The sequence below is a fragment of the Glycine soja genome, chromosome 3 (assembly GCF_004193775.1).
Source record: "Glycine soja cultivar W05 chromosome 3, ASM419377v2, whole genome shotgun sequence".
Taxonomy (NCBI): domain Eukaryota; kingdom Viridiplantae; phylum Streptophyta; class Magnoliopsida; order Fabales; family Fabaceae; genus Glycine; species Glycine soja.
The window spans coordinates 3,033,515-3,061,285 of NC_041004.1; the positions used below are offsets into that span (position 1 = coordinate 3,033,515).

The window sequence follows — 27,771 nt, forward strand, 5'->3', positions numbered from 1 at the left end:
GATTAACATGTTAGAAGTCATTCAAGATGTAAAGTTCAATACATGGACTTGGTTGAGAAACATGGGAAATTCATTAGGCTACTCATATGTGCAATGGTGTTCGAATTTGAGGGCTTGCCTTGAAGGATAACATACACATTCACAGTTGATCACTGCATGGGAAATATGACAATGTGGTTGAAGTTATGCTGTAATCAAGTGTAGGCACAATGTGGTAACTATGGGGGATAGAAAACATTTATAAACAGGAGAGGGGGTGGTTATAATGTACTTATGATGCATCTTGTTATAAATAGGATATAATCATCTCAACTTGCTGTCAATACTTGGGATTTTGGTATAGTTATGGCCTGTATTTGCCTATGGCATTGTTGGTGCCTCTTTTATTTTAATACAAATGACTTTATTGCTGACAAAAAACAATTATTACACATGTGATCTTTAACAACATTTATTTGATTAAACACTCAGTGAAAATGTTATTCAAAGTTTTTGACAATATTTAAAAAATATCATTAAATATAAATAAATATTATTAATATGTTTCCACGATATTTTATTAAATGTTGTTTATGATACATGTCACTAAAACTTTTAGCAACATCAACTATAACATTAGATAAAAGAATTTAAAAACAAGAATTATTTTGGTAAGATCCATATTTTTATAAGATTTTAGAAAAGATAATTTACTTTTAAAGTTATTTTTTACTCTTTTTGGAACAACATATGTTTTTATTTTATTTGGGACAAGATATTAGTAGTGTTTTATGACAGTGAAGTGCGTCAAAGCACATGGAAAAAAAATCTAAGGTGGACATATAACAGAAGATAACTCCAGAAACGAATGCATCCAAGAAAAGGTAAGGATATAATACTTAATGAGAAGATGGCAATGTAAGCAGGATAAAGATAAGAGAAAATTATTATTGAATATTGAGTTTTTCATAAAGTTTAATGGCGTCAAATGATCCATAAAGCTGCCCAGCTAACAAGGAAAGAATTGGTTGTTATATTTATAAGCTAGGGCAAAGCAAAACATTCAGGTGGTCAAGATAAGAAAGACATCCCAGTATCAGGAAATCAATTACTTTTTCGTTCAGCTCTTATTGTTGCTATTGGTGCCTCTCCAATATGAAAGTAGAGGGATTTGTGTAAGCATGAAGCTTATGAACCCAGAAGCAGATTGGTCAGTTTCATTTGCTTCAGTATCGAAATCCCGCCAGAACTTGATGATATGAAGACTTTCTTCCTCTGTGGATCTTTGGACAACAATCTTAGAAGCATACCCTTTCTTTCTCATTTGATGGCATATCTCAGAAGGATTGTTAGCTGTAAGGGTGACCATGTATAGCCATCCCTTTTCAGACAAAAGACGGTCTGCAACCGGCAAAATTTTATCAATTACACTCCGGCCGTTCTCCCCACCGGCCCAAGATGACATAATACCTTCAACACCCACTTCATCTTCAGGGGTAGGCACGTAAGGAGGGTTCACAACTATAACATCAACCAACCCAGCAAGCCGGTCCTCTAGCCCCGATGCAATATCTGTTACTATCAACTCAGCACCAACACCATGTGCTTCCAAGGTCTCATGGGTTACCCTCACTGCATGAGGGTTGATATCAGTTGCAATGTAGTTGATGCCACAACCTTCCTGCCCAAGGAGAAGAGCAAGGGAAGTAATGACATATCCGCTACCACAGCCTATCTCCATGCACAATGTTGGACGATGTTCCAACAGGTTATTGCGGTCAGCTAGAAGAGCATCAACCAGTGCAAAAGAATCATCACATGGTTCATAAACCTCTTGGTGCGAACTCACAAGGTGAATTTGGGCAGTTCTAGGCAACTCTTTGTGCAAACCCTGTCATTGAAAGGGAAGCTATCAGTAAACCTCAATGGTTCAATCTAATTAACAAGTACAAGGGGACTGGGGAAGTTGAAGCAACCAAGGATTTTGCCCACCATACCATATTGTTCACTTTGACCGTGATATACTGATGGCCTTTTTTGACTCCAGCTCTGAATTGCTCTGGTCAATGTCAAGACAAAATTCACAATATCAGCTTCCTTCCAACGCCTCCTCCTGAGTCCAAGACAGCAGAATAATTTAGTTGTTCATATTAAAAATAAAAAGGTAACAAGTAGCAGCAGGAAAAAAAAAACAAAACTAAAATATAAACAATACAGAGAAGAGAAAAAGTAAATACATATGAATCATGTCTGGAAGCAATATATATGAAACCAACAGGCAGAAACAAGAAATGTCAGTAATCTGATTTTGACAAATGTTTTAAACTAATATTCTTTTTGCTTTGTTGATGCTATATATTGATTAAATCAAATCAAATGCTTTCAAATGCAATTGTGATCAAAATCCACATAAGCAATATATGAGAACCAAGAGTTTTATACACAAGTGTTCTTCAACTTGCTCTCTGCTTCCCATAGAGTATATAACCAAGCCATAATGTAGTTTAGCATAGGAGTCCAACATTAAAACCTATGCAAGTATTCTCCAAAATGTACATAACATCATGTAGGCATTTTGTTTTAACTAATGATTACCATAGTTGGTTCTGGTTCTGTAATAGATCAAAAACATATGACGGGAAAGGTATTGCTTCTTTATCACTCTAAAGGCAGACACTCCTATTCAGGTCATTGCTCAGTAAACATTCTTAGGCGGGTACAACTTACAATTGTTGTACAAAGATTTCTTGTCACGGAGAATCATATAAAATTAGTCTTGAATAATCTTATCATAGAAATCATACTGGCAGATCAATTATTGATCATTTTAAAGCTTTGTAATTATAACAGATCACATCAAGCTCACCAGGGCGAACCAAGCCATGAGTAGGAGAACTGACCATCATAAGGAGGGAAGTTTAAGCAAGGACAACTAGCTAGGGGCAAAAGCACGTAAAAAAAATGATAATCCAACATGTTAAAATCATATTCTGCAATCTGCATCCTATTTAATCTCCACAGCCACACCATTGGAGCTTTGGACAATTCACACTTATATTTTATGATGTCTTCAACAAAGTATAATGCTTAATGAAAGAAAAGGAAAAAGAGAAACAATGCAACTTCCAACATTGGGAGAGAGTGAACCCAATGCATTCATAAACATGGTCCTGTTCATCTCGTCCTAGCAATGTATAACAAATTTGACACAGTTTAGCAGAATACGTGGTGTCTTTAACATGATGTCCTAGCAATGTATAACAAATTTGACACAGTTTAGCAGAATACGTGGTGTCTTTAACATGATGCCCGCATTCTGAAGCATAATAAACTCCATACAGGTGAAGAGGATACAATGAACATGTGGTTGACTAACAAAGAGAATATTTGTTGACGTACATGACAAGTCTTCAAGTTTTCCAATTAAGACACTGAAGTAGAGCCACAAATTCTAACCAAATACTTCTTACTCTGCATTCTTTTGAGATGAAGAACTTACAAGTATTATGAAGGGGCACAAGAAGAATGAAATCAGTGAAAGGATGCAGGACGGGAGAGACATGGCTTCATGTTATTTACGAACCCGGATAGAATAAAAAAAATAAGTGCAGGCTGTCCAGGGAAGAATGTAACTAAATGAGCCCATATATACCAAAATAGCTGACAAGTTTAGGAAAAAAGATTATCTCCATAACCAGGAATATCATGTGTAAACACAATAAGCTCTAGTTGTTTTGTCAACGAAACCAGGTAGTCATAAATCCATTCAGACTGTGGATGTAACACATCCCTCGCCATGAACTCATACACAATGCAATTGATCTCAATTGAGCTGCAACCAGGAGTCTTCTCTACTCCTCTTTCCTTCATTATTTTCCTTGCATCTCTTGCCTCCTTCCACATTTTTGCCTCACTGTACAAGCTGGCAAACAAAACATAAATACCACTATCTTGAGGATCCATCTCAAGAAGCTTCAAAGCTTCCCTCTCTCCTATTAGAACATTGCGATGAACACGAAAAGCAAAGAATAAAGCACCCCATACAGCAGCATCTGCCTCTATCGGCATATTTCTAATAAGCTCTTCTGCTTCCTCCAAATGACCAGCCCTTCCTAAAACATCCACCATGCATGAGTAGTGTTTAAGCTAAGGGGCTATATAGACTTTAGAGCTCATTTCGGAAAAACATTTGCGGCCTTCTTCAACTAAACCTCCATGGCAACAAGCAGATAAGACACCAAGAAACGTGATCTCATTAGGTTTTAAGCCACTATGAATCATTTTTGAGAAATAGGATATAGCATCACGGGCATTCCCATGAAGTGCTAAACCACAAATGATGGCTGTCCAGGTCAAACAATTTCTTTGAGGAATCTCTTGGAAAACCTGGGCAGCCCTTGCAATATTGCTGCACTTTGCATACATGTCAACTAGTGCAGTCCCCAAGGCAACGTCTAGAGAAAAATTGTGTCTTTCAATATAATGGTGAATCCATATTCCTACATCAAGAGCTCCTAGTTGTGAGCATGCAGATAGGCAGTTAACCATGGCCACTTTATCAGGTTCTATTTTCCTAATTTTCATTTCATTGAATAGATGCAATGCCTCTTTACTATTCTTAGCTTGGACGCAGCCACTAATGATTGCATTCCAAGGCACAACACTCTTCTCTGGAATTTTATACAAAAGCTCCCGAGCAACATCTAGAAAACCAAATCTGGCATATCCCAAAACTATTGTAGTCCATGAAACAAGGGTCTTATGTGCCATGTTATCAAATAGAACCTGTGCAGCTAACAGGTCTCCACACTTCACATACATGTAAACAACAAATGAGGCCTAAAAATGGAATTTTTAAGGGGTATCTGAATCTGAGTTTATTGACAAACAGGATAAACATGGCTTGACAATGATCTATGAAAGTAAGTTCCACTGCTTGTTCACTTATATGAACATGGACTTAGGGCTGTTCAATTCGAACTGAACTTAAAATGCAGTTCGCCCCATCCAAATTGTCAAACGGTTTGGGCAAACTGAACCGAACTGTTTTAGAGGCGCATTGAACTGAACTGCTCTGAACTGGTCCGAACTGTTTTTAAGGGTCATTTATTTTGAAAAAATAACTTGTAAGACACCATAACAGAATTCATATATTAAAAAATGTTAACGGTAGACTCTGTATGAGTTGTATATAAAATCACACATACTTGACAAATGTTCAAATCTACACATATCCATGACTCCAAATAGCAGTGTGCAGTAACAAGTTAAAGTGACAATTTTAAGTTGAAGGAGCTACATCATACACTTGTAAGACAGCACAATAGAATTCATATATTAATAAAAGGTAGACACTATAAGTTGAAGGAGCACATCAGTTGAGAATAATCATTATAAATTAGGACAGTAAAATTCAGTGCCACATATATAAAATAGGACAGCATAATTTTAAATGAAATTCCTGAATGGCATTATTCTATCAAGATTGGCCCAAGTAAAAATTCAGTGCCACAAACATATATAAAAAAAGAAGCCATTAGTCTATCAAGATTGGCCTAAATGCTCTCTAGATACAATTTTTGGTCAGTTGAGTCCTAGCCCAATTTACACTATAGTGTCTACATCAATATCTCAAATTAGCCAATTCCTGAACAATTTTAACAATAGCTGCATTAAACGGAAAGTTGGCTTACTGCAATTGTACTGGACATTACTAACAATGAGGCCAAAATAATTAATGACAAATGACCATGATTGCAGGGATTAAGGATGTGCACTGAATATTAGTAATACTTTCTAATCCAAGCCACTATTTTTAGAAAAGTTTGCCACAATGTGATTGTCTCCTGAATTTTATCAGGTTAAGATCCCCATATACTTTAAAGATGACTACCATCTAATTCACTTTAACATCAAACTCACATTAGAAAGGCATTATCCTTTCACATGCACTAGTACAGATGTTTCAATCAATTGACAATTGTGCACGTTTTATGAATTTAAGAACCAAGGTGGATATGATCAAAAGCTGAAGGGTATATTGCAATTGTACTGACACTTGCTAACAGTGAGGCCAAAATAATTACTGATAAATTACCACAATTGCAGAGATTAGGAATATGCACCAGATAATATACTATTTTCTAATCTAAACCACATTGTCACTCAAACTTTACTAGCTTGAGATCATGAATGCATTCTTGCCCACTTTAAAAACAAGCTTACCTTAAATAAGCATTATAGGTAAACATATTTAAAACAAGACGGCAACAATCAAGATAAAATTCATCAGAATTACCCTCAGCCTACAAAACATAGCACTCTTCTTTTAATATGCTGCTCTTTGTCAACAGAAATAAATAAAGCAAGGTATCAAAAATCATCACTAAAAGGATTTATATACTTGATTATAAAATCAATATGCTATAAATCTGACCAAGATACACCCTTGGTTTTAAACCAACCTAAAAATTAAAACATGAACAAAGCACAGTAATTCATACTTAAGTGATTTTACTTAAAACAGTAAATGCACAACAGAGTTCATCACTCACACACAGTGACACCAAGATACAAGTTACACAGAACCAATGAACTACAACTTAACGTGCAGCAACAAATTAAAATAACTAACCACTCTTTTTGAGCCTCAAATCTTGGACTAATTTCAAGTGAGCCAACACAATGAAGCGTGCGTGTCTTCTAAAATCTCAAGACTTTGACCCCTAAAGAATTTTTCCAATTTTTCTTCAGTTCACTACTACTCAACCAATCTTCTGCAATAAAAAATTGAAATCAGGTCAGTCATACAACAAACATAACAAGGAGATATGAGGTTGATTGGGTGGTTAAGGAAGAAGGGAAGAGGAAAAATGTCGCCGGTTCGATCCATCTACCAACAAAATCTAACATTCTAATAAACTAACATTTGCCTATCAAAAATAAAATAAACATAACACTACTATAATATCATTAACCCAATCAGCTCATGAATGTAAGGTTTGAAATAAGAATCTAAGCTCAAAAAGTTACTAGTATAGAACCAACCCACTTGAAAATTTTATTTTTCAAATTGAACAAACTAATTAAAAGAAAAAAGGTGTACCATATCTATTAGCAAGAAAAACAGGGTATAATTCCTATGAAATTTACATGAAGATGATGCAAAAAATCGAAACAATGGATCACAAATTTTGAGAAGAAAAGATAGCAGAGGGCGCTTACGGTTACCATTATCGTTAGTGAAGAAGATGAAAGTGTGATTTTAATCTGAGGTCTGATTAAAGGAAGGTTTGGGGTTTTCGCATAACGGCACGGATGGCTACTCTCTGCTCTGGTTATTTCTCAAGTTGCATTTTGTATGATAGCTCCAAACAGAATCACCACCTTTTTTTATTCCTGCGTAAATAAAACGTTTAAATTTAATTATTGAGTAGGCTGTTTGCAAATTTTTAAATAAATCTTTATAATTTATTTTTTTAATTAGTTCTCTTATCATTTACAGTTATTTTTTTATACTCATAACTTCTCATAACTAATTTTTATTGGAAAATTTATTAACTTCTCATAACTAATTTTTATTGAAAATTTTATTTTTTTCATTTATAAAAATCAAAGTTAAAATTTTATTAAAAAAAATCGAATTCAATATCATTCAAATTAATAATTTGTTAATTAAATCTTGATATCTTTAAAACCTTCACAAATTATTATCTTTAAGCTAACAAAACCAAATTTATAGATTTTTTTTTACTTTAGGAACCCAGATACTTTTTTTAAAAAAAAAAATTCATGAACCTAGATTAATAAATAAATCTAAATAAAATGATAAAATATAGGTTAAATTAATGCGTATGTTATTCAACTATTTGATAATTTTTAATTAAGTCATTAAACTATTTTACTTTTTTCAATATGATTTTTAAACTTATATTTGTTTTTTAATTAAAAAGTAATCTAATGAGTAGAGTACTCCAAACTTATAGTTAAGGTGTTAGTTGAGCTTGTTGGTTATCATATAGGATATGATTGAATATAAAGAAAGAATATGATAGGATAAAAGTATAATAAGTTCTAATTTTATCTAATGTACATAATAGATAATAAATTGATAAGATGTAATATAAATTATGTTCCAACGACAAAATTAGTATTTCTTTAAAATTATATATAAATTTCTAAAAATTAACTTTTAATTTCTTTTAATTTCGAAATTATTAAAAAAAACTATAGGAGTTGATGGTGATGTTTTCAGGTTTGGGTTTCGTTGGCAAGGAAGGAGGTATGGGAATTTAAATTCTTAAAAAGCTGAAATAATAAAAAATTGACCCAAGTTGGTCATGTTGTATAGTGTGTGATCCTTCCACCTTCAAACCCGCATGCATGTCACCCCTTCTCTTTGATTTAACCTCTGAGCCATGTGCTTTGATGACAAGAGCACCTAAGTTGCTGTGGTTTCTAAGAGAAGCAGAAAATGATTAGTACCTTAGGGAGCTTCATCTCGGACAATCTAGAAGGAAAAGTAATGGGAAATCTTCTTGGTTCTTAAAAGTTATAGTAGCTTTCCTTGTAGTTCATGAATAAATCAATCTTGAATCAACCTACATGCCTCCCTCAATTTAAGGAAAGTCTCATTATGTAGCTCTTTGAATACCTTAGAATACAGAAAAACTATATGAAACTTGTAGCTTAACAATGGTACAGAGATTTTCTAATGGAATTTCTTCAGGCTTGAACCAAATTAGCATGCATAATAATAAAGAATAAAACCAATCTGATAGCCATAATGGCTATAGGTATTGTTCCATTGGATTGAGGGCATGATCTTGTAATTTGACATGACTGAATGAGGTCTTGATTATATATTTTTAATAAATGAGGTGTAGTTTGATGTTTCGTGAAAAAATTATATCTAGCAAGCTCAAGACTAATGGAAACTTCTTCTGCCAAGCCTCGAGACATGCTTAGCATAACCATGAAATACATAGGCTTGTTACTGATAAACTGAGGCTGGCAGGACAAATCTTCTACTAATATTAAATTTGAGTGGTATAAAGATTATAAACTATACAAGTTGCTTTAAGAATAAGGTGGGGTTAAATCTCATTGTTCGACTTGTGATAGTGTAACAAATCTCAAGTTCCATGACTTATGTGCTAGAACAGAAGTGACTAGTGATCTGTGGGATGTTGAAATCTGCGTGAATATTAAGAAACTTTTAGATCGCATTGGAACTGTGTGTCGAAATTCATTAACATACACAGGGAAATCTCTAGCTTTTTTTTTCTAAAACCAAGAAGGCAAGCACAAGAGCTATGAGGTTGGTGTCATCCACAGCAACCACAAGCACCCTGCATAGCCGAATTCATGATGCATGTATACAACATTTATGTGGTCACATGAAAACTAAATTCTGTAAATAGGGAATAAAATAAAATAGTAGTAATATACAAGTATTAAATTTTGGCTAAACTTAAAAGGTATCAAAATTCAAATCTCTAATTATATAGATAATGTAAACGAATGCTATCAAGGTAAACTTCTATAATCTTATTATGCAAATGAGAGAAATATATTAGATTAACAAAGTTGCTGATGAAAAATTGTGTGTTCTCCTAGGTAGGATTTTGTATTAAATAGTGTTCTTAAAATTTGATTTATATATTTGTGCATTAAATAGTCAACCTGTAATAAATGATATTCTACAACTGGGATAACTAATTACGAAGATAATTATAGTTGTATAATTATGTGTTGTTTTGAATGACCATCAAATTTGTGTCAATAATAACAAATATTCTGTAATTTATGTCAATTAATAATTAATATTCTGTTAATCAATTCCATTGACATCCCCTCTCAAATTGATGTTGGCAAGTCTAAAAGCATCAATTTGCTAACTAGGAAATTTTAGTGCTGACATGTCAAGGATTTTGTGAAAATGTCAATGAGTTGAACAAATGTAGAAACATGAAGCAAGGTGATAACTCAATGGTCAAACGCCTCCCAAATTGAGTGACAATCAACCTCTCTATATGCTTCATTCTTTCATGGTGAACAGGATTTGTGACAATTTGAATGACACTTGTATTGTCAGCATGCAGTGAGGTTGGTTTTTCTTGTGAAAAACCAAGCTTAGAAAGGAGATCGCGTAGCCAAATAATCTTAAAGCATGCAACAGACATGGCATGATATTCTGCTTCAGTGAATGATTTGGAGACTGAGTCTTGTTTCTTGCATTTCCAAGAGATTGAAGTTTCCCCTAAGAACATACACCAACTAGTAGTAGATTTCCATGTGTCTAGACATCCAGCCCAATCAGAATCATTTTATGCTTAAAGTTATGTTAATGCACCACTAGGGAAGAAAAGACCATAACTGGAAGTATCAAGTAGATACTTAATAAGACGGTGTATTGTTGAAAGATCCAAATGTCAAGGAAATTGCATGAATTTGCTAACTGTGTGGACAACAAATGAGATGTCTAATCTGGTGATGGTTAGATAAATAAGACTTCCAACCAGCTAACGATAGAAATTTAGGTCTTGTAGAAGGTCACCTTCATCTCATTGCAATTTCAGGTTAATTTCCATTGAGGTGTCAATAGGAGCAGAAATAGTGAGACCAACTATTGAATTAGATCTTGATTATATTTGTGCTGATTGACAAAAATGTCTTTCTATTGAAAGTGTACTTCTAATCCCAAGAAATAAGTGAGTTGGCCAAGGTCTTTCATGTGGAAATTTGAATGCAACAGTCTCTTGATTGTATCAATAGCCTCTTGATATAATCTGGTGACCACAATATTATCCACATAGACAAGAAGTATGACAATTCCTTTTAAGCTCCTTTGTATGAAAAGTGAGGAATCATACCTGCTTTGTATTAAGGAAAAACCAAGCAATGTTGTGCGAAACTTTTCAAACCATATTCTTGGTATCTTTTTCAATCTATATAAAGAATGCTTCAGTTTTCAGATCACCATCGAAGAATTCGTTCTTAACATCCATCTGCTGTATTTGCCAAGATTCAGATGCGGTAATGGCAAGAATAGTGCTCACAATAGTCATTTTAACCACAGGTGCAAAGGTCTCCTCATAATTAAGGCCAAATTCTTGCTTATTTCCAAGAACAACTAGTATGGCCTTGTATCGATTGATTGATCCATCTGAATGAAGCTTTATATTGAATACAAATTTTCTGTAAAGGGGTTTCACAGAAGAAGGACAAGTTACAAAATCCCCCATGTTTTATTTTCTTCTAGTGCTATAAGTAGAAGGAATAAGAACATATGTTATAATTGTTGTCAATGATAAAGGGGAAGAAAAACCATACCTTTCTGGTGGTTTACTAACACGTGTATTGCGACGTAAAGGAGCTGGTGCTGGATGAAGCACTGGATCAGCAGCCAGAGATTGATCAGGACGAGACCTTGGAGGTATGGATGGTGGATTTGGTGGAATAGCCCAACGTCTTTGATACACCATTAAAGGTTGTGGTGTTGGTTTTCCTACAAAATTGTTCGGAAACAATGGCACAATAGATGTGGATGTAGAAGAGGGAGTCTCTTGGTTAGTTGGAAAAAAATATGTATCTTCTTGAAAGATGACATTTCTAGAAACTCGAATCCTATGTAGATTAGGATCATAACACACAAACACATTATTGTGGGCAGAATAACCAAGAAAAGCACATTTAAAAGATTGAGTTGTGAGCTTGGTGCATTCTTGCGAGGGAAGGTGGACATATCAAATACAACCAAAAGTGTGTAGATTGAAATAAGTGGATTTTGACCAAATAACCTGAAGAAAGGAGAATCATTGTTTAATGATTGGGAAGGCAGGCAGTTAATAAGGTGAACAACAGTGTAGAGAGCCTCACAACAAAATCAAGGTGACACAAAAGATTCCAACAAAAGGGTACAGATAATATCAATAAGATGACGTTTTTTCCTTTCAGCTACCCCAATCTATTGGGGTGTGGAAGGACATAACCTTTTAGATAAAATATCATTTGTCTACAAGAATTCCTAAAATAAATGAGATGTATATTCCCACCCGTTGTCAGAATGCCAAATTTTAATCTTGGACGAAAAATGGATTCGAACATAGGCATGAAATTTTTTGAAAACAGAGAATGCTTCATCTTTAGAGCACAAAAAATAGACCCAAGTGAAACAAGTATAGTCATCAATAAAAGTGATGAAGTATTTGTATTTAGCATGAGATATAACTGGTCTAATCCCCCATAGATCACTATGAATCATATCAAAAGGCTTATTTACCTTTTTTATTTATGAATTGGAAATGGTAGAATTTTCAAAAAGATATTCGACCTTAGGCCCCTTCGCAATCATCTTTCCTAATTGTTGATCCAGCACAAGACAATCAAATTTTAAGAATGCAACTTTGCAATCATTGTCAACTAGTTGACCAACATAAATAAGATTACTAGTGAAACCAAGGGAAACAAATCAATTGGTTAAAGAGGAGGAAATGTCACCAATAGTTGTGATTGGTAGATTGTTTCCATCAACGACATGAATTTAAAGGTTACTAGAATATCTTGTGACATTTTTAAGGGATTCAGCAGTGTTGATCATGTGATTGGATGCACTAGAATCAAAATACCATAGAGTACAAGAAGGAAAGGTTTACATGAAAGTCCTAAAGCAAAAAATGCATAAATTATCATTTGCTGGACCATTTTAGGGGTCATTGTTGCGTAGAGCCAAGAGCATTTTGATTCGTAGAACCACTAGCAGAAGAAGGACCAACCACAACAATAAAGGTTGTTTCAGTTTTTCTTGGTGGTCTTGTGGGACATTCTTTAATGATATGGTAATCTTTTTTGCAATGATTGCAAAACTTTTTAGGATAAAGTGAACCAAAATGTCCAAGTTCTTTGCAACATAAGCATTGGACAACACTCAGGTCTCGACGTTTAAATTTTCCTTGTGTAGCATATGCAACTAGAAAAGAGCCAAATTTTTGTTGTTCCATGGATGCTTGAGTTAGGAAGCATTGTTCTTCACGAAGAAGCTCATTGAGGCATGTATCCAAGGATGGGACAGGAGCTCTATTCATGAGATTGGATCAAATACCCTTAAAGTCAGATCTCAATTTCACAAGAAATTTATCCCTTTTTGTAGTCTCATGAACTTGTTGCACTGCAATTTGACCATCATTTAACAAATCTTCATAGACAATGTCAGTGTATTCAGCCCAATGATTTATGAACTGAGAATAAAATTCAAAAACTGAGAAACTATCTTGTTGAAATATAGTAATTTCATGTTTCAGTTTAAACCTTCTAGCAGTATTATTCTGGTTATAAATCTTCTTAAGATAGGCCCACATCTTGGCTACAGTGTTGAATGGGCGTAAATTGAGAACAATATGAGAATCAAGAGAGCCTATGATCTATGTCATGACTCGGGTGTCCTTGACTTTTCACGTAGCATATTCATTTAGTTGGTTTTCTTAGGAGTAGAATTGTTATCGTCAACATGACCCCAAAGGTTCTTACCTTTAATAAATATCTGGAACTAGAATGGCTAGGCAAAATGATTCTTGTCATTGAGGCAAATGAATAAGAGATATCATACTTGTTACTAGACATAAGGCTAAGGGAAAAAATAATCACGAGAGAAATCACAAAAGGAACAAGGAGTAAGAACTAGATAGTCTCACAAAATCAAGAAGCTACGAATTTTGGACAAAACTATGATAGGATAACAACTTAGACTGATATCATATTAGACTAAGAAATTTTGCAAGTGAAAAATTGTGTACTCTTGTGAAGAATTCTACATTAAATAGTGTTCATATCATTTGATTTCTACATCTGTGCATTAAATAGTCAATATGCAATAAATGTTATCCTACAACTGGGAAAACTAATTACAAAGATAATTACAGTTGTTTAATTATGTAAGATCTATTATTTTAAATGGCCATCAAATTTGTTCCAATAATAACAAATATTTTACAATTTGTGCCAATTAATAACTAATATTTTGTTAATCAATTCCATTGACAAAATATGTCAATAATAATACATAAATACAAAATTTCCTTGCCTTTTCTTTTCTTTTACTCTTAAGTTGAAATTTTTTGTTAATAGCACAATGAATTTTGATCTCTTCCCATCCCACTCCTTTTTTCACTTCTACCAACCACCATACCATTATAATGTTTCTCCTTGCCGTGACATTGCTTTGCTGGATTTTCTCGTGCTACTGCTTGATGCCAATGGTCAGTTTCCACAGCAAACTTCAGCCCACTTTTTCATGTATTTTTGAAAATTCGGCCCAGACGTCATTTTGGCAAATCATAGATAAGTCCAAAAGAGAGAGGCTTGCCCTGCAAATCTTCATGAGAGGCTGAAGCAACATGGAAGTTCAAGCAGTGTCATTGTTGCAATGATGCTAGAATTATAGATGTAAGAGAAGGATGAATGCGGGCTGTTCTTAACGAACGTGCTACACTTTTTCCTTCAGCATATTCTTCCCCCAGCGGCCACCTTGGGCGTATATCATACTGAAATGAATCATAGTTTAACAAAATTTACAGATTTGTGAAACATAGGCATTGTATGTAACACAGGTTAACTCAAATTTAGAGAAGAAAAACTCCATGTTAGCCAACAAATCTTCAGCAATGCTAAGTTGCACTAAAGTCGTTTGAATTTTATATTACTAACATATAACATCAACAAAGAACATGGAGAAAAAGTCTGCTAAATCCTGCAGCCTAGTACATTTGTCTAATAGGTTAAAATGAAATGGATATGGATATAGAAAATAATTAGAAGAGGTTAAAAACATCTTAACAGTATTTCCCATGAGAGTAGATAGGAAAGCAAATGGACATAAACATTTATTTTAAAGGCCTGGGTTACAATTGATGTTATTGATTGTGTAAAAAGCATTAACCTTAATTTTCTTTCAGATAAAGTTATTTTTCAAATCCATCTAGAGAATCATAATGGGAAAGCAAATTCAGCTGATAAAAAATGCTTTGATCTATATATTTGTCAATGTTCAGGAAAACACACCACAAAGTCTTCAGGTTCTTCTGCAGGAGGAGGAGGGTCATATCTTCCCATGCGGAAGTGCTCAATACCAGTCCAAGCAATCATTACACCTATTCAGCTCAAAAGCAAGCTAATAAGATATGTTGCATCAAAAATAGTACCATCCTAATCTGGTATTTTAAACAATGGATCAAGAAAGATAGATAAACGAAATGAAAATTCATTCAACAACTAATTTGGATTGCGAAAAGATCTACAAATGAGAGAATTGAGATATTACAACTGAGAAATGGAGAATTTCTTTTTCTTTATCTTCATGAAGAGCATCAAGGAGAATGAATGTGAGAAAAAGGACGAGCATTACATTTCATCTATACAAGAAAATCTTGTCAATGCCCTAACATATGGGTAAATGAAATTTCAGAACCAGTGCAAGTTTGATTGGCACCTGTTTCCTTCTCAAGGGAAAATGTGATTTCTAAATAACCTGATACGTTTTGATCCCTTAATTAGTACCATAGAGCCCCTAAAGTCCACTTCTTCCTCATATTGAGTGGGAAAGGTAAAATGTAAAAACTAACATTAAAACAGCCCAACCACAAGACACTATATTCATGTAAATTTTTGTACCCTATCAATAAGAAGGAACTATTTCATTATTGTTAGAAAGCCACCTTAATTCACCCCTATCTCACCTTAGTTGTGGCAGGTAGCCATGGGCAAAGAGGGGCGTGTTGAAGTCCCACATTGACTCGAGATAAAGTATAAAAGTGGGAATTAATCCTCACCTTACAAGTCAGTTTTTTTGGTCAATTAGGTCAAAACTCACATTCTAACATGGTATCCTTCAGCATGAGGGGGAGTGTTAGAAAGCCACGTTACTGGTTCTTTTTTTATGTGCTTGGATTAACTTATTTAAATCTTGAAGTGTCTAATAGACCAACTCTTCAGCCTTTTCTCCAACCCACTTGGTTGCTAGATGACACACTGGGTAAATACTCCTTCTGATAATACAGTCAACTACTTCCATATATTTAACTGTTAGCATTTCAATATTTCAATCATCAAATCTTATTCTTGTGGACAAACTTCTTTATCCACATGTGTCCAGAAAAAGTGACATCACTTGCCAATTTTGCAATATATCCTAGTACCGATATAGCTGTTGTAGCGAAGTTAACACTGCACTCAAGCCATATGATGTAATAAAAGATTGGCAATTTTTTTTATATTGGTTGTCTAATACAACCCTCACTTGTTCTGACATTGGACTGTCAAGTTTGCAAAGAAGCACGGTATTGATCGAGTTTGCCTTCACTACTAAAAGCAAAGGTAAGAATATATGATTACCATTATCAGTACAGAGCCGAGGAGGTGGGCATACAAGTTGCAGGCCATTCTTCTTCACAACCATATCAAGCCGGGCTCGGACATATTGATTTGATGCAACTCCACCAGAGACAACCTGCAACAAACAAGACATAGAATGACATTTAGATTTTTCAATGGAAATTAATATATAGGAGGAGTATTGATGTTATTTGACATGGCAGTAATTTAGATTTCAAATTACCAAGTGTCTTATGGAAGGCTCCATCTTCAATGCCCACTGTATTGCTCGTTCACACCTCTCCTCAAGATGTAACACAGCAATTCGCTGCTTGATATGTAGAAAATGAAATAGATAGTAGTTATATGACACATGCTAAAACAAATGGGTTAAATGTGAATGAAAGAGAAGATGAGGAAATTTTAAACAAGAGCAGGGAGATACTAAACTTTATTAACTAGACTTGAAAGGGAAGACACTCTTGTAATCTACAAAATGTACAAAAGTATAACTAACCTGAAAAGAAGCAGCAATATCAGCCCGTGACAGTCGATCTCCATTACTTGCTGAAGAAATTGGAATTTTGGCATCACTGCAATTGCACATATACAGTTACTCATAAATAGGTAATAATAAAAATTAAAAAGATGTCTGCAATGTTGCACAATTTAAATTTACTACTGCATCACATAATACTTCTTGCAATATGCAAATTATCCTGTAGGTAAAGGCTACATCTACAATAATAAAATATTAGAAATGATGTGAATGATCGGGAGCTTCAATGCTGACGTAACGCTGGTGAGTGAGTCTGAAAGAGGAAATTTAAAAAGAAGAAGCAACGAGAAAGCACGGGGCAAGTCTCAAATTTAAATGAGACACGTGACTGTAAGGGGAATTCAGAAGGAGTTATGAGCTTTTCTACCCACACCCCCAAGGCCTCCTATATACAACCAGCACCTAGCCCAATAGCCAGCAAGTTACAGCTATATTCACAAGTTTATTCACGGAAGAGGTGGTCCAAAAGGAAATCCATTTCGGGCCTTGCACCTGGAATCCCATTACCTTTAGAACTGGACTCAGTTTCAAACACTCCAAATGTAGTGCAGGTCCCGAGTGACAACATAATCAATTGTGGGACAATATATCACACAAACATAGCCAATACGGAGGACTCCTCAACACAATCTGAGTGTGCAGTGGCAGAGCCTCACTTATTGAACCAAGAGGCAGCAGACATATGGGAGATGGTAAAATCACTGGGGGTTACTACCGGTTCTTCACAAACAGCCGATTAATAAAATAGTGGAGATGGAGAACAGAGACCGTAAAGAGGCACAGAGCTTGGGAAGCAGGGGGATTGTCCAATGAATATAATAACATATAATGTCAGAGGTTTAGGGAGGGGGATTAAGTGGCCAGCAATCAGCACATAGATATGCTATGTATTCAGGAGACAAATAAAGAGATTGTAGACAGATCCATGTGTCAAGCGCTGTGGAGGAACACCGATGTCAAATGGGAAGCTCAAGCGGCATCAAATTCAGCTGGTGGGATTCTATGACTGTGGAGTGAAAAAAGATTTAAGTTATAAAGGAAGGTCATTGGGCAAGGTTTTTTAATGTTAGTAGGAGAGTGGCTTCAGGAGCAGCAATTGATTCATATCATCACCATCTACTCACCATGTGACATCCAGAATAAAAGAATTTTGTGGGACAATGTGAAACAGCTGAAATATCAAAGCCAAGAGGGGCTATGGTGTGTTCTAGGAGATTTTAATAACATCAGAGTATCATCAGAAAGAGTGGGCATACGTCATAGAGGGTCAAGAGAAAGCAACATGAGCGAGTTTAACGAATGGATTGAGGAGTTAGAGGTTGAGGAAGTGCCATGGTTGGGCAGACAGTTCACATGGTTTAGACCAAACGACACCGCTAAGAGCAAGTTGGACAGATTTCTGGTGTCACCAGAGTGGTTAGCCAAATGGCCTGGAAGCACCCAGCACACATTGGATAGAAATTTCTCTGATCACTGTCCAATTTTGCTTAGATCTAAATTCGTTGACTGGGGTCCTAAACCTTTTAGGATCTTAGATTGTTGGTTCTCGGATAATTCATTCAAGAAAATTGTCCAAGAATCATGGAGTTCTAATCAGCAAAGCGGTTGGGGTGGGTATGTGTTGAAAGAAAAAATCAAAAGCCTGAAACAAAAGTTGAAAGCGTGGAATAAGGAACAGTTCGGTAACACTTTTAAGAGATACAAGAAAATTGAGGAGGAGCTGAACAAGTTGGAGACCAACACAGGCGACAGACACCTGACTCCTAATGAAATGATGACAAGGAAGCAGCTTCAGGAAGACTTGTGGAGAGCGGCCCAATCACAGGAGTCTTTACTAAGGCAGAAGGCAAGGTCTAAATGGATCAAAGAAGGCGATTGTAATACAAGATACTTTCATTTGATGATGAATGCTAGTCGCAGAAATAATAGCCTAAGAGGAGTGTGGATTAATGGATCATGGTCTGAAGAGCCGGCACGGGTAAAAGAGGAGGTGAGATCTTTCTTTATGCAGTGGTTTCAAGAACCAGACCAGCACAGACCTCGGTTGGATAGCATAATCTTTCACACCATAGACAACCATCAAAACGAGATGTTACTGTCGCGTTTTACTGAAGAGGAGGTGAAGAGCGCTGTGTGGGAATGTGGTATCGAGAAAAGCCCAGGGCCAGATGGACTTAACTTTAAATTCATCAAAAGATTCTGGCATTTAATCAAACCTGATGTTCTCCGATTCTTAGATGAGTTCCATGTCAACGAATGCTTTCCAAGAGGTTCCAATGCATCATTTATAGCCCTCCTCCCGAAGGTGCCGGAGCCACAACTTCTGAATGATTACAGGCCTATTTCACTGATAGGGTGCATCTATAAGATAGTGGCAAAGATACTGGCCAATCGTCTGATGAAGGTTATGCCTTCCATCATTGATGAAAGACAATCCGCATTCATCGAAGGAAGGCATTTGCTTCATAGTGCGGTGATAACAAACGAGGTAGTCGATGAAGCAAGGAAAGGCCAAAAGCCTTGCATTGTTTTTAAAGTCGATTATGAGAAGGCCTATGACTCAATATCATGGAATTTTCTACTGTATATGTTAAGAAGGATGGGATTCGGTGACAAATGGATTGATGGATGCTTAAAGTCTGCTTCTATTTCAATACTGGTGAATGGCAGTCCCACGCAGGAGTTCATCCCACAGAGAGGACTAAGGTAAGGGGATCCACTAGCACCCTTGTTATTTAATATCGTCGCTGAAGCTTTAAATGGGCTAGTAAGAACAGCTGTGGGGAGTAATTTATACAGGGGATTTCCAGTGGTTCAAACAATGTGGACATTAGCTTCCTCCAATACGCAGATGACACAATATTCTTCGGGGAGGCTACCATGATGAACATCAAAGCAATCAAAGCAATCTTGAGGGCTTTCGAACTTGTATCGGGACTCAAAATCAATTTTGTAAAAAGTAGTTTTGGAGCATTTGGTATGTCAGAACAGTGGAAACTTGAAGCAGCCAATTACCTCAATTGTAGCCTACTGTCCTTTCCTTTTACCTATCTAGACATCCCTATTGGAGCTAATCCAAGAAGAAGTCTGATGTGGGATCCTCTAATCGCCAAGTGTGAGAGAAAATTAGCGAGATGGAAGCAAAGACACATTTCTTTTGGGGGGAGAGTGACTCTCATAAAATCTGTCTTAACATCCATTCCTATATATTTCTTTTCTTTTTTCAGGGTTCCTAAAAAGGTGATAGACAAGCTGATTTGCTTACAGAGAAAATTCTTATGGGGAGGTGATGCGGATCATCACAAGATAGCCTGGGTCAAATGGGATACCGTGTGCCTTCCAAAGGAGAAAGGGGGGTTGGGGATCAAGGATATAAACACTTTCAATATTGCACTACTTGCAAAATGGAAGTGGAGTCTATTTCAGCAGCAAGGAGCACTTTTGGCCAGGGTTTTGGAATCCAAATATGGCGGGTGGAGGAGCTTGGGCGATGCACCAACAACCAACAATGAATCTATTTGGTGGAGGGATTTAAAAAGGGTATTACAGCATCCGGAGTATGGCGAGCCATTATCGAGGAGTATAGAGTGGAGGGTTGGATGTGGTGACCATATTAAGTTTTGGGAGGATCAATGGATAGGTGAAGACAGATCATTAGCAGCAAAGTATCCCAGGTTGTACCTCATTTCTAGTCAGCAAAATCACACCATTCAGCAGATGGGGGCTTGTAAGGATATAGGATGGGAATGGGAGCTTAGTTGGAGGAGACCGTTGTTTGATAATGAGTTAGGCATGGCTGTCGCTTTTCTAAACGATGTGGACAGCAAGCAAATTCAGCCAGACAGAAAAGATGAGTGGTTGGGGGTGGCAGATCCTAGTGGCCATTATTCCGCAAGAAGTGCTTACATCATGATGAGGGAGATTGCAGCAGAAGGGGCAGAGCTGTCAGCTTTTGAGGAACTATGGAAGACAAAGGCACCAAATAAAGTATTAGCTTTCGCTTGGAGGTTACTTAGAGATCGACTACCTACAAGGGCAAACCTTCACAGACGACAGGTGGAATTAAATGATAGGAGTTGCGTGTTTTGCAGTAATCTGGAGGAGAATACAGGTCATGTGTTTTTTCATTGCAGCAAAATCAGTCCACTGTGGTGGGAATCGATGTCTTGGGTGAATTGCGTGGGTCCTCTCCCGCAAAACCCAAAACATAATTTCCTTCAACATATATTTGGGGTGGCTGAGGTTGTAAAGGTCAACAGGTGGAAGTGTTGGTGGCTAGCGTTGACATGGTTTATTTGGCAGCAGCGGAACAACATTATCTTTTCCAACGACTTATTCAATGCTAACAAAATCATGGATGATGCACTCTTTATTATGGACTTGGCTTCGTAACTTAGAGAAGGATTTTGAGACAAGCTTCAACCATTGGTCGACCAATCTTCGATTAGCTTTTATGAGTTAGAGTAGGAGTATCATGTTACAGTTTTGTTCAAATTATGTAATTCTGATTTCAGGCTTGGGTTCCTATCAAGACTGCAGCAAGTCTGATCTGGAACCTAGTGCTTGACATCACTATTTGTAAGCTTAGTACCTCTGGTACTCATCTAATATTACTTCTACTTTTGCTGAGCAAAAAAAAAGAAATGATGTGAATGAGAGGGAAAAAAGATAATACCATACAGAATGTGGCAACCAGACATTTCTTCAATTCAGAATGTTTTTATATTAAATTAAATTTGTGCTGCTAACAACTACATTAGAGAAAGCTAATAGGATATGGAATAAATATTACATCAGGTTATCCATCAGGATACAGCATTGTTCCGTATATTTATTTTTAAAAATAACAAATCTATTAACAAACAACTTCAAATATTTACTTACATCTTTTTGGACTCAATTGCCAGACGTACTTGGGTTTTTAGACCAGCATAGGAAAAATTGCAGTCTTTGTGCTGCTTCATTGGAATCTAGAATGACAAGGTAATAAACTTAAATCTCCACTAGAAGCACAACATCTGCCATGGCAATGTCAGAAAAGGATAGATATTCAACCTAAGGCAACAATCACGGGCTAGGGAAAGGGAGAGGAATATAATATTGTGCAGCTAACTTACAGAAAACTTGACTGATTCAGCATTACCCTCCATAGCAAGCTTCTCAATAGCAGGACCACCACTTCTCCTCAAATCCAGTCCGAGCCATTTTGCTGTCTTGTCATATGCCTCACCGATAGCATCATCTATCGTAGTTCCAAGTTGTATGTACTGCCCAAGATCACGAGCAAGAACGAGTAAATTGTGTCCCCCTATAAATACAATTCCCACAAGTTAGCCTAGTGTATTTGTACCTGAAAAATATATAGTCAGCAGTGGCTGTATCAAATCACAAGTTTGCAATACACTGGACTGTTCAGAAACTACACCACAAGAATCACCTCTACATAAATGACATTTATCACAATTATGTGCCCAAATTTAGGAAAGTGTCTGGAAGGGTGACATGTGAGTGCAAGAAACAAAGCATATATGAGAAAATGTAGGAAAGTGGGAACAAGACAGAGAGAAAGAGAGAGAATAAAAGTAAGCAGAGAAAAAGAGAGAGAGAGATGAAGAGCATGAGTTCAGAGAATGTGTTCCTAAGATTGTTCCTGATTGATTCTACCATATATACATGATATGCTACCACATATATCTAACATACATCACAAATATACATGCACATGGAATATCTAAAGCACATTCTTATAAATGGCATTACCTTGTGAAATATGTTAGTTTTGTACATTTCTTTGTACATCATCAAACTTTCCTGATGTATCAAGCTGCATACTACTCATTCAAATTTCAAAACCGTCAAAAATTGACCTGGCTTAATTTATTTATACCACATGGATCTTATTACCCAAGCATGCTATAAATTCCAAATTCTTTAAAACATGAAAAAAGAACTAGAAACAAGAAACAATGATTTTATGATCCAAGGAATAAAGATAGATCAGGTGTGAGGAAGAAAAATTCCAGCATGAGTGCTTCTTGACTAACAAAACTAAAACCCAAAACTAGGAATGATACCTGAAATAAGTAGGGCCATGAATGGAAACTGCAAATCTTTCTCAATTAACCTATAACAAAAAGATAACTATGACTCACAACAAAAAAAATAATTTCTTATGGAACACTAAAGGGTGCAGAGAAATTGTAGAAGAAAACAATAAAAAGAAACTAAAGGTGTGTTTGATACTTTGATTGAGTTTTGTTTTTTTGTTTTAAAATCTATTCTATAAATAATTTTCAAAAAATAGAAGTTAAAGTATAAGAGAAGATGTGAGTAATAGAAAACTAAAAATACAAAACAAAAACAACTTAAGAGATATTTTGATTTTCTGGTTTTAAAAACTAAGAGATATTAGTTTTGAAAACAGTTTTCCAAATCAACTATTATCAAACAAGTTTTTATTGCTTTTCTGTTTTTAAAAATAGGAAATAACAGACTATACATAGCCATTTCAATTGTTGATAGCATGCCTCCGCATCCATCTATTAGTAGAAGATTAACATATTCAGTAAAGAACTATAACTTTACCTGGCAACCAGAGCATGAGCTTCCATGTGATGTATGCCAATAATTGGTAAATTAAATCCGCCAGCAATTTTCCGGGCTTTCTGCACCCCCACTGCATTTAGCAAGACAAAGACAAAGACGGAAGATATACATAATTAACACCAATAATTCCTCAAAAGCAGAAGAAAGACAAGAAAAGTGAATGAAGTCATGGATAATTATGACTGTAATATTTATCTTTTATTATTATTCTTCTAAATACAAAATGTATTCATTCTTCTAAATATAACGATCAAAGATGATCAGTGTTCTCACTCAAACAATTTGCAAGCCTATTCTTAAAGTTTCTTGACTTCATGCATTACCACGAAGGCAGAGACTCAAACCAGGACCAATAGTAACAGCAACAGCAGTAAGATCCTTCTCGGTCAGATAAGCTTTATCAAGGGCTTCTTGCACAACCTATAATGAATAAGAAAAAAGGTTAAGCCCAAACCAATAATACTCTAGAAAGGGATAGAGAGAGAAAGAGAGTCAAAGAAAAAAGTATAAGAAGCCATATTAGAAATCGATTTGAGAATCTGGTGGCACCCTCCAAACATCATTCTACGGCACCCAATGTAACTCAGAAGTTACTTACATTCCACCAGGGTTATGTTTGAAGGAATATTCCACCAGCAACCTAGACAAGCACTAGGAACAACAAAGATTTATAGCATTGAAGTGCATTATACGCAATGCAATATTTATAAATAAATAGTTGAATGCAGATAAATAAATAAAGTTTACAGAAGGGAACTACAATGGATGTATGCGGCCACTTTGTGGAAAGGTTCCAAAAACTAGTATGTGAACAAATAATACTCAAGACATACCTTGCGTGCCCTGACCTACCTATACAAAATGTGTTCTAGCTGGGATATATAAAGAAAAGGACAGGAATGATGTACCTGGTCTATAACTTTTGAGTGAGCTTCTTCTGCCATTTTTGGAGCAACACCTCCATATTTCGCAAGCAGGTCTGCCTTAATTTGGAGAAGTTACATAGTTAGAAAGAAAAAAGAGGTATGTTAGGTAGCTGAAAGATGACGAATATAAAATCAAGTGGCTAATAAGAATAAAGCTTATAATTTTTTTAGGATAAAGGGAAAGAAGCTACCAATGGGTTGTGATCTGTCCATTATTAGTAGCAGGAATCATTACCACTGCCTAATTATAGATGTATGAACAAATTAACACTAAAGACATCTAATTATTTTCTTTATTTAAATTTTAAACTTTTCATTTTATGGAAAATATAAGGTGATATTCTTTCCTGATGAGCACATGTACAACAGTAAAAGATTACATCAAATGTTTGGAAGATCATTTTTATGCATTACACCCATTGTAAAGATTTTATAAGATTAAATGCTGTAGTTTTCAATTCCAATACAAAAGTGATTAAACATTTAACATTATTGAGTTCATGAAGAAACAAGTGAAAACAACAATATTTCTAAAGGCATCCAATAGAACATAAGCATTTTCATGTTCAATGAAATCAAGTGCTTAATAAAAAAATACGTGACTCAGATTATTAGTGATTAATCATTACACAGAAAGTGTAATCACAATTCACAACAGATTGACACCCTCTTCCCACACATCTCAAAATGATCAATAAAACTTTTCAGAAGCATCAAAATCATTTTAACCAAACAACAAAGAAAATTACCTGTGCAATTTGCTTACTTGGTTTTTGCTTTTACTTTGTCACATTATTATATCTTATTATGCTTCCCTAGAATGCCCCTTCTATGTTCTTTTTCTGGCCTGGGATATGCATATAGCATTACCACATTCAAAGAAAGTCTCACCCACCCATCTGATATCTAAGCTGATGCACCACCGAAAATGCTCTAGAGCAAAATTTTCAAATACAAGCAGTAAGCATGACCAACCTTTCTAATACCAAATGTTCAAAGCAATCTAACCCCCACCCCCCCCCCCCCCCCCGGAAAAAAAAAAAAGCTTCTCTATCTATCTATCTCTGACCAACTGCCACTTTGAAATTTCCTTAGTTAAAAAAACTTTCTAATTTTAAAACATAGTATATATAAAGTTTCAGGTATTTGAATTAATTTCTTAATAAAGGCAAAAGCTCACGCATGCACACACAAAATTGGTGTTGAGGAAACAAGAACTAAAAAAATATATCATACTAATTGCAACTTTTAAACTCAAGTTTGTTTCAATTTATTTAGTTTTTTGTAAAAGTAATCGTTTTCATCTCTTTCAAAACCTCTATTCAGGAAACTGCAAACTTGAAATATTATCTTCATTTAACCAATCCAAACTCGCACAAACCAATCATCAATTAATATTCCCCACTCAAAACAGGTAATGGGAATAATTCAGCATCAATTTCACCAAAATCCACAATTTTTTCACACTTGACTGAGAAAAACCACGAAAGCAAATTCAGCACATACAATACGACACCGTACCTGAGAAGACACTACTTGGCTGAGAATTTCACCGTCACTTCTCACCTATACAGCACACACAAAAGAAATTAAACGACAAACCAAACCATCAAACGCAAAAAAATAAGAAAGAATGAAAAAAAGCGAAGGCAAGATTACTTACGACAGCAGCGGCGGTATCGTCGCAGCTGGTTTCGATGCCCAAAACGACAACATCGCCGTCACGTTTCGATGCGGCGAGCGACGATTTGAGTGGAAGTTGGTTTCTGCGGAAAGTGGTGAGTGCGGAGAAAAGAGAAGGTGGTGGCTTTGGGAAGAAGTTTAGGCGCGAAAGTGCTGAAGAAAACCCTAATGTAGAGAGAGAAAGTACCATTGTCAGAGAAGATGAAGCACTGGAGAGTGCAGACAACGTTTTTCCACGGAAAGGGACGATCTTTTTACCAAAGACAATCACGCTAGAGTGGGGTAAAATATTATTATGAATAGTAAAACTCACTAAATATTTTTTTTAACTGAATCCTGGTGCTAAATTTTTAATGTAGTTGTATACTCAATATTCAATTTTGGGTATTGATTTTTAGAGAAAAAAGATAATACTCTCTTAGTGGAAAAAAGTTATATTCAATCATAATCTATTTATCATGATAAATTTATAAATTTTTAAAATATTATCTTAATATAATTCAAATAATGATGTATAATTAAATGATAATATAAATTATTTAACATAATGAGTACATAAACATTAAACTCTTACTTTTATTTAGTCATCTTCTAATATTTAGTTAATTAAATAATCATTCCTAAATTATATATAGGTTAAAAAAATATAATATTGTATTTTTTAATAAGAAAGAGTTTTATTAATAATATAATTATTTGAGTTGAGCATTAAGTTATACGTATTGTAGGCTATTCAAAAAACCTCAGAAATATATTTATTCATCCGCCTGTAGGGATGTTTATAGTTATGGGTCATTCTGGAATTCAAATTGATCAAATCTGATTCAAAGAGTTTTGATTGAATCATTTATGTATTTGGTTTGATTTTTTATTGGGTCATTTAGGTATTTTGATCAAAATCGAACCAAATTGATCAAAACTGTATAAGTTGAGTTATAAGTTTAAATTTATAGATTCAAAATTTTTATAATTGTTTGATTTGACTTTAAATAATATTAATATTGAAAGTCTAAAAATCACTAGTGTTTGACCTTATTAAAATATTACTTTTAGAGAACATTATTATTTGTTTTATCTTTTTTTCATATATATTTTTTCTGTCATATTTATAATATTAATTATCATATTGTAAGAAATAATGTGATTCAAGTTATTACAGTAAATCTTGTATTTTTTAAATTTATATTAGTCTATTTTAAAATATTATGTTAATGATATTAAATGAATCAATTTTATTATTTTTAGACATTTGAGGACTATTTTAAATGTATTAGATATTTGGATGAATTATGATATAAAATAATAATTAAAAATCAAATTTAAATAAGTATGACATCATAAAAAATTTCATCATAACACCACCCAGAATCAAACCCATTATCAGTTGTTATAATGAAAGAAAAAAAACACACACTACACATAGATATTCTGTTGTATAAGCCCATGTGGGTCTCAATTTTCATACATAATAATATAATATTCTTTTTTTGAAGGAAATACATAATATAATATATAATACCCATAGTTTCTAACTTCAAATTAGATAAGAGGCTAATGTTGTTAAATATATACAAAAAATAACAAAAAAATGTTTCATGTTCTTAAATTCATTTTATTTTTTTATCTAAAAAAATAAAAAAATTAATAATTTTT

At 34.9% G+C, this 27,771-nt stretch overlaps 2 protein-coding genes and 1 pseudogene across 5 annotated transcripts; all 3 read right to left on the minus strand.

The window, feature by feature from the left end:
* Window positions 1-898: 898 nt before the first annotated feature.
* On the minus strand, window positions 899-7,355 carry LOC114405894 (methyltransferase N6AMT1-like). Of its 4 annotated transcripts, none has more exons than XM_028368411.1 (4): window positions 7,210-7,355; window positions 6,614-6,755; window positions 1,977-2,092; window positions 899-1,870 (listed from the first exon to the last, which is right to left on the minus strand). In XM_028368411.1, exons 3-4 carry the CDS (start codon window positions 1,977-1,979, stop codon window positions 1,100-1,102), a joined length of 774 nt encoding a protein of 257 aa, XP_028224212.1. In that variant the 5' UTR covers window positions 1,980-2,092; window positions 6,614-6,755; window positions 7,210-7,355; the 3' UTR covers window positions 899-1,099. The 4 variants fall into 4 exon arrangements, with proteins under 4 accessions (XP_028224212.1, XP_028224214.1, XP_028224215.1 ...); XM_028368413.1 differs by having other exon boundaries at window positions 6,614-6,752; window positions 7,210-7,352; XM_028368414.1 differs by having other exon boundaries at window positions 6,614-6,752; window positions 7,204-7,351.
* On the minus strand, window positions 2,129-6,605 carry LOC114405893 (annotated as a pseudogene).
* A 6,537-nt stretch (window positions 7,356-13,892) lies between the features above and the next one.
* On the minus strand, window positions 13,893-26,380 carry LOC114405895 (probable tRNA N6-adenosine threonylcarbamoyltransferase, mitochondrial). The gene is made up of 13 exons (XM_028368415.1): window positions 26,099-26,380; window positions 25,957-26,001; window positions 24,418-24,492; window positions 23,833-23,929; window positions 23,489-23,579; window positions 22,978-23,027; window positions 22,021-22,211; window positions 21,788-21,873; window positions 16,862-16,937; window positions 16,589-16,672; window positions 16,366-16,480; window positions 15,037-15,125; window positions 13,893-14,519 (listed from the first exon to the last, which is right to left on the minus strand). The coding sequence occupies exons 1-13, from the start codon at window positions 26,306-26,308 to the stop codon at window positions 14,391-14,393; spliced, it is 1,338 nt and encodes a 445-aa protein (XP_028224216.1). The 5' UTR covers window positions 26,309-26,380; the 3' UTR covers window positions 13,893-14,390.
* Window positions 26,381-27,771: the final 1,391 nt, after the last annotated feature.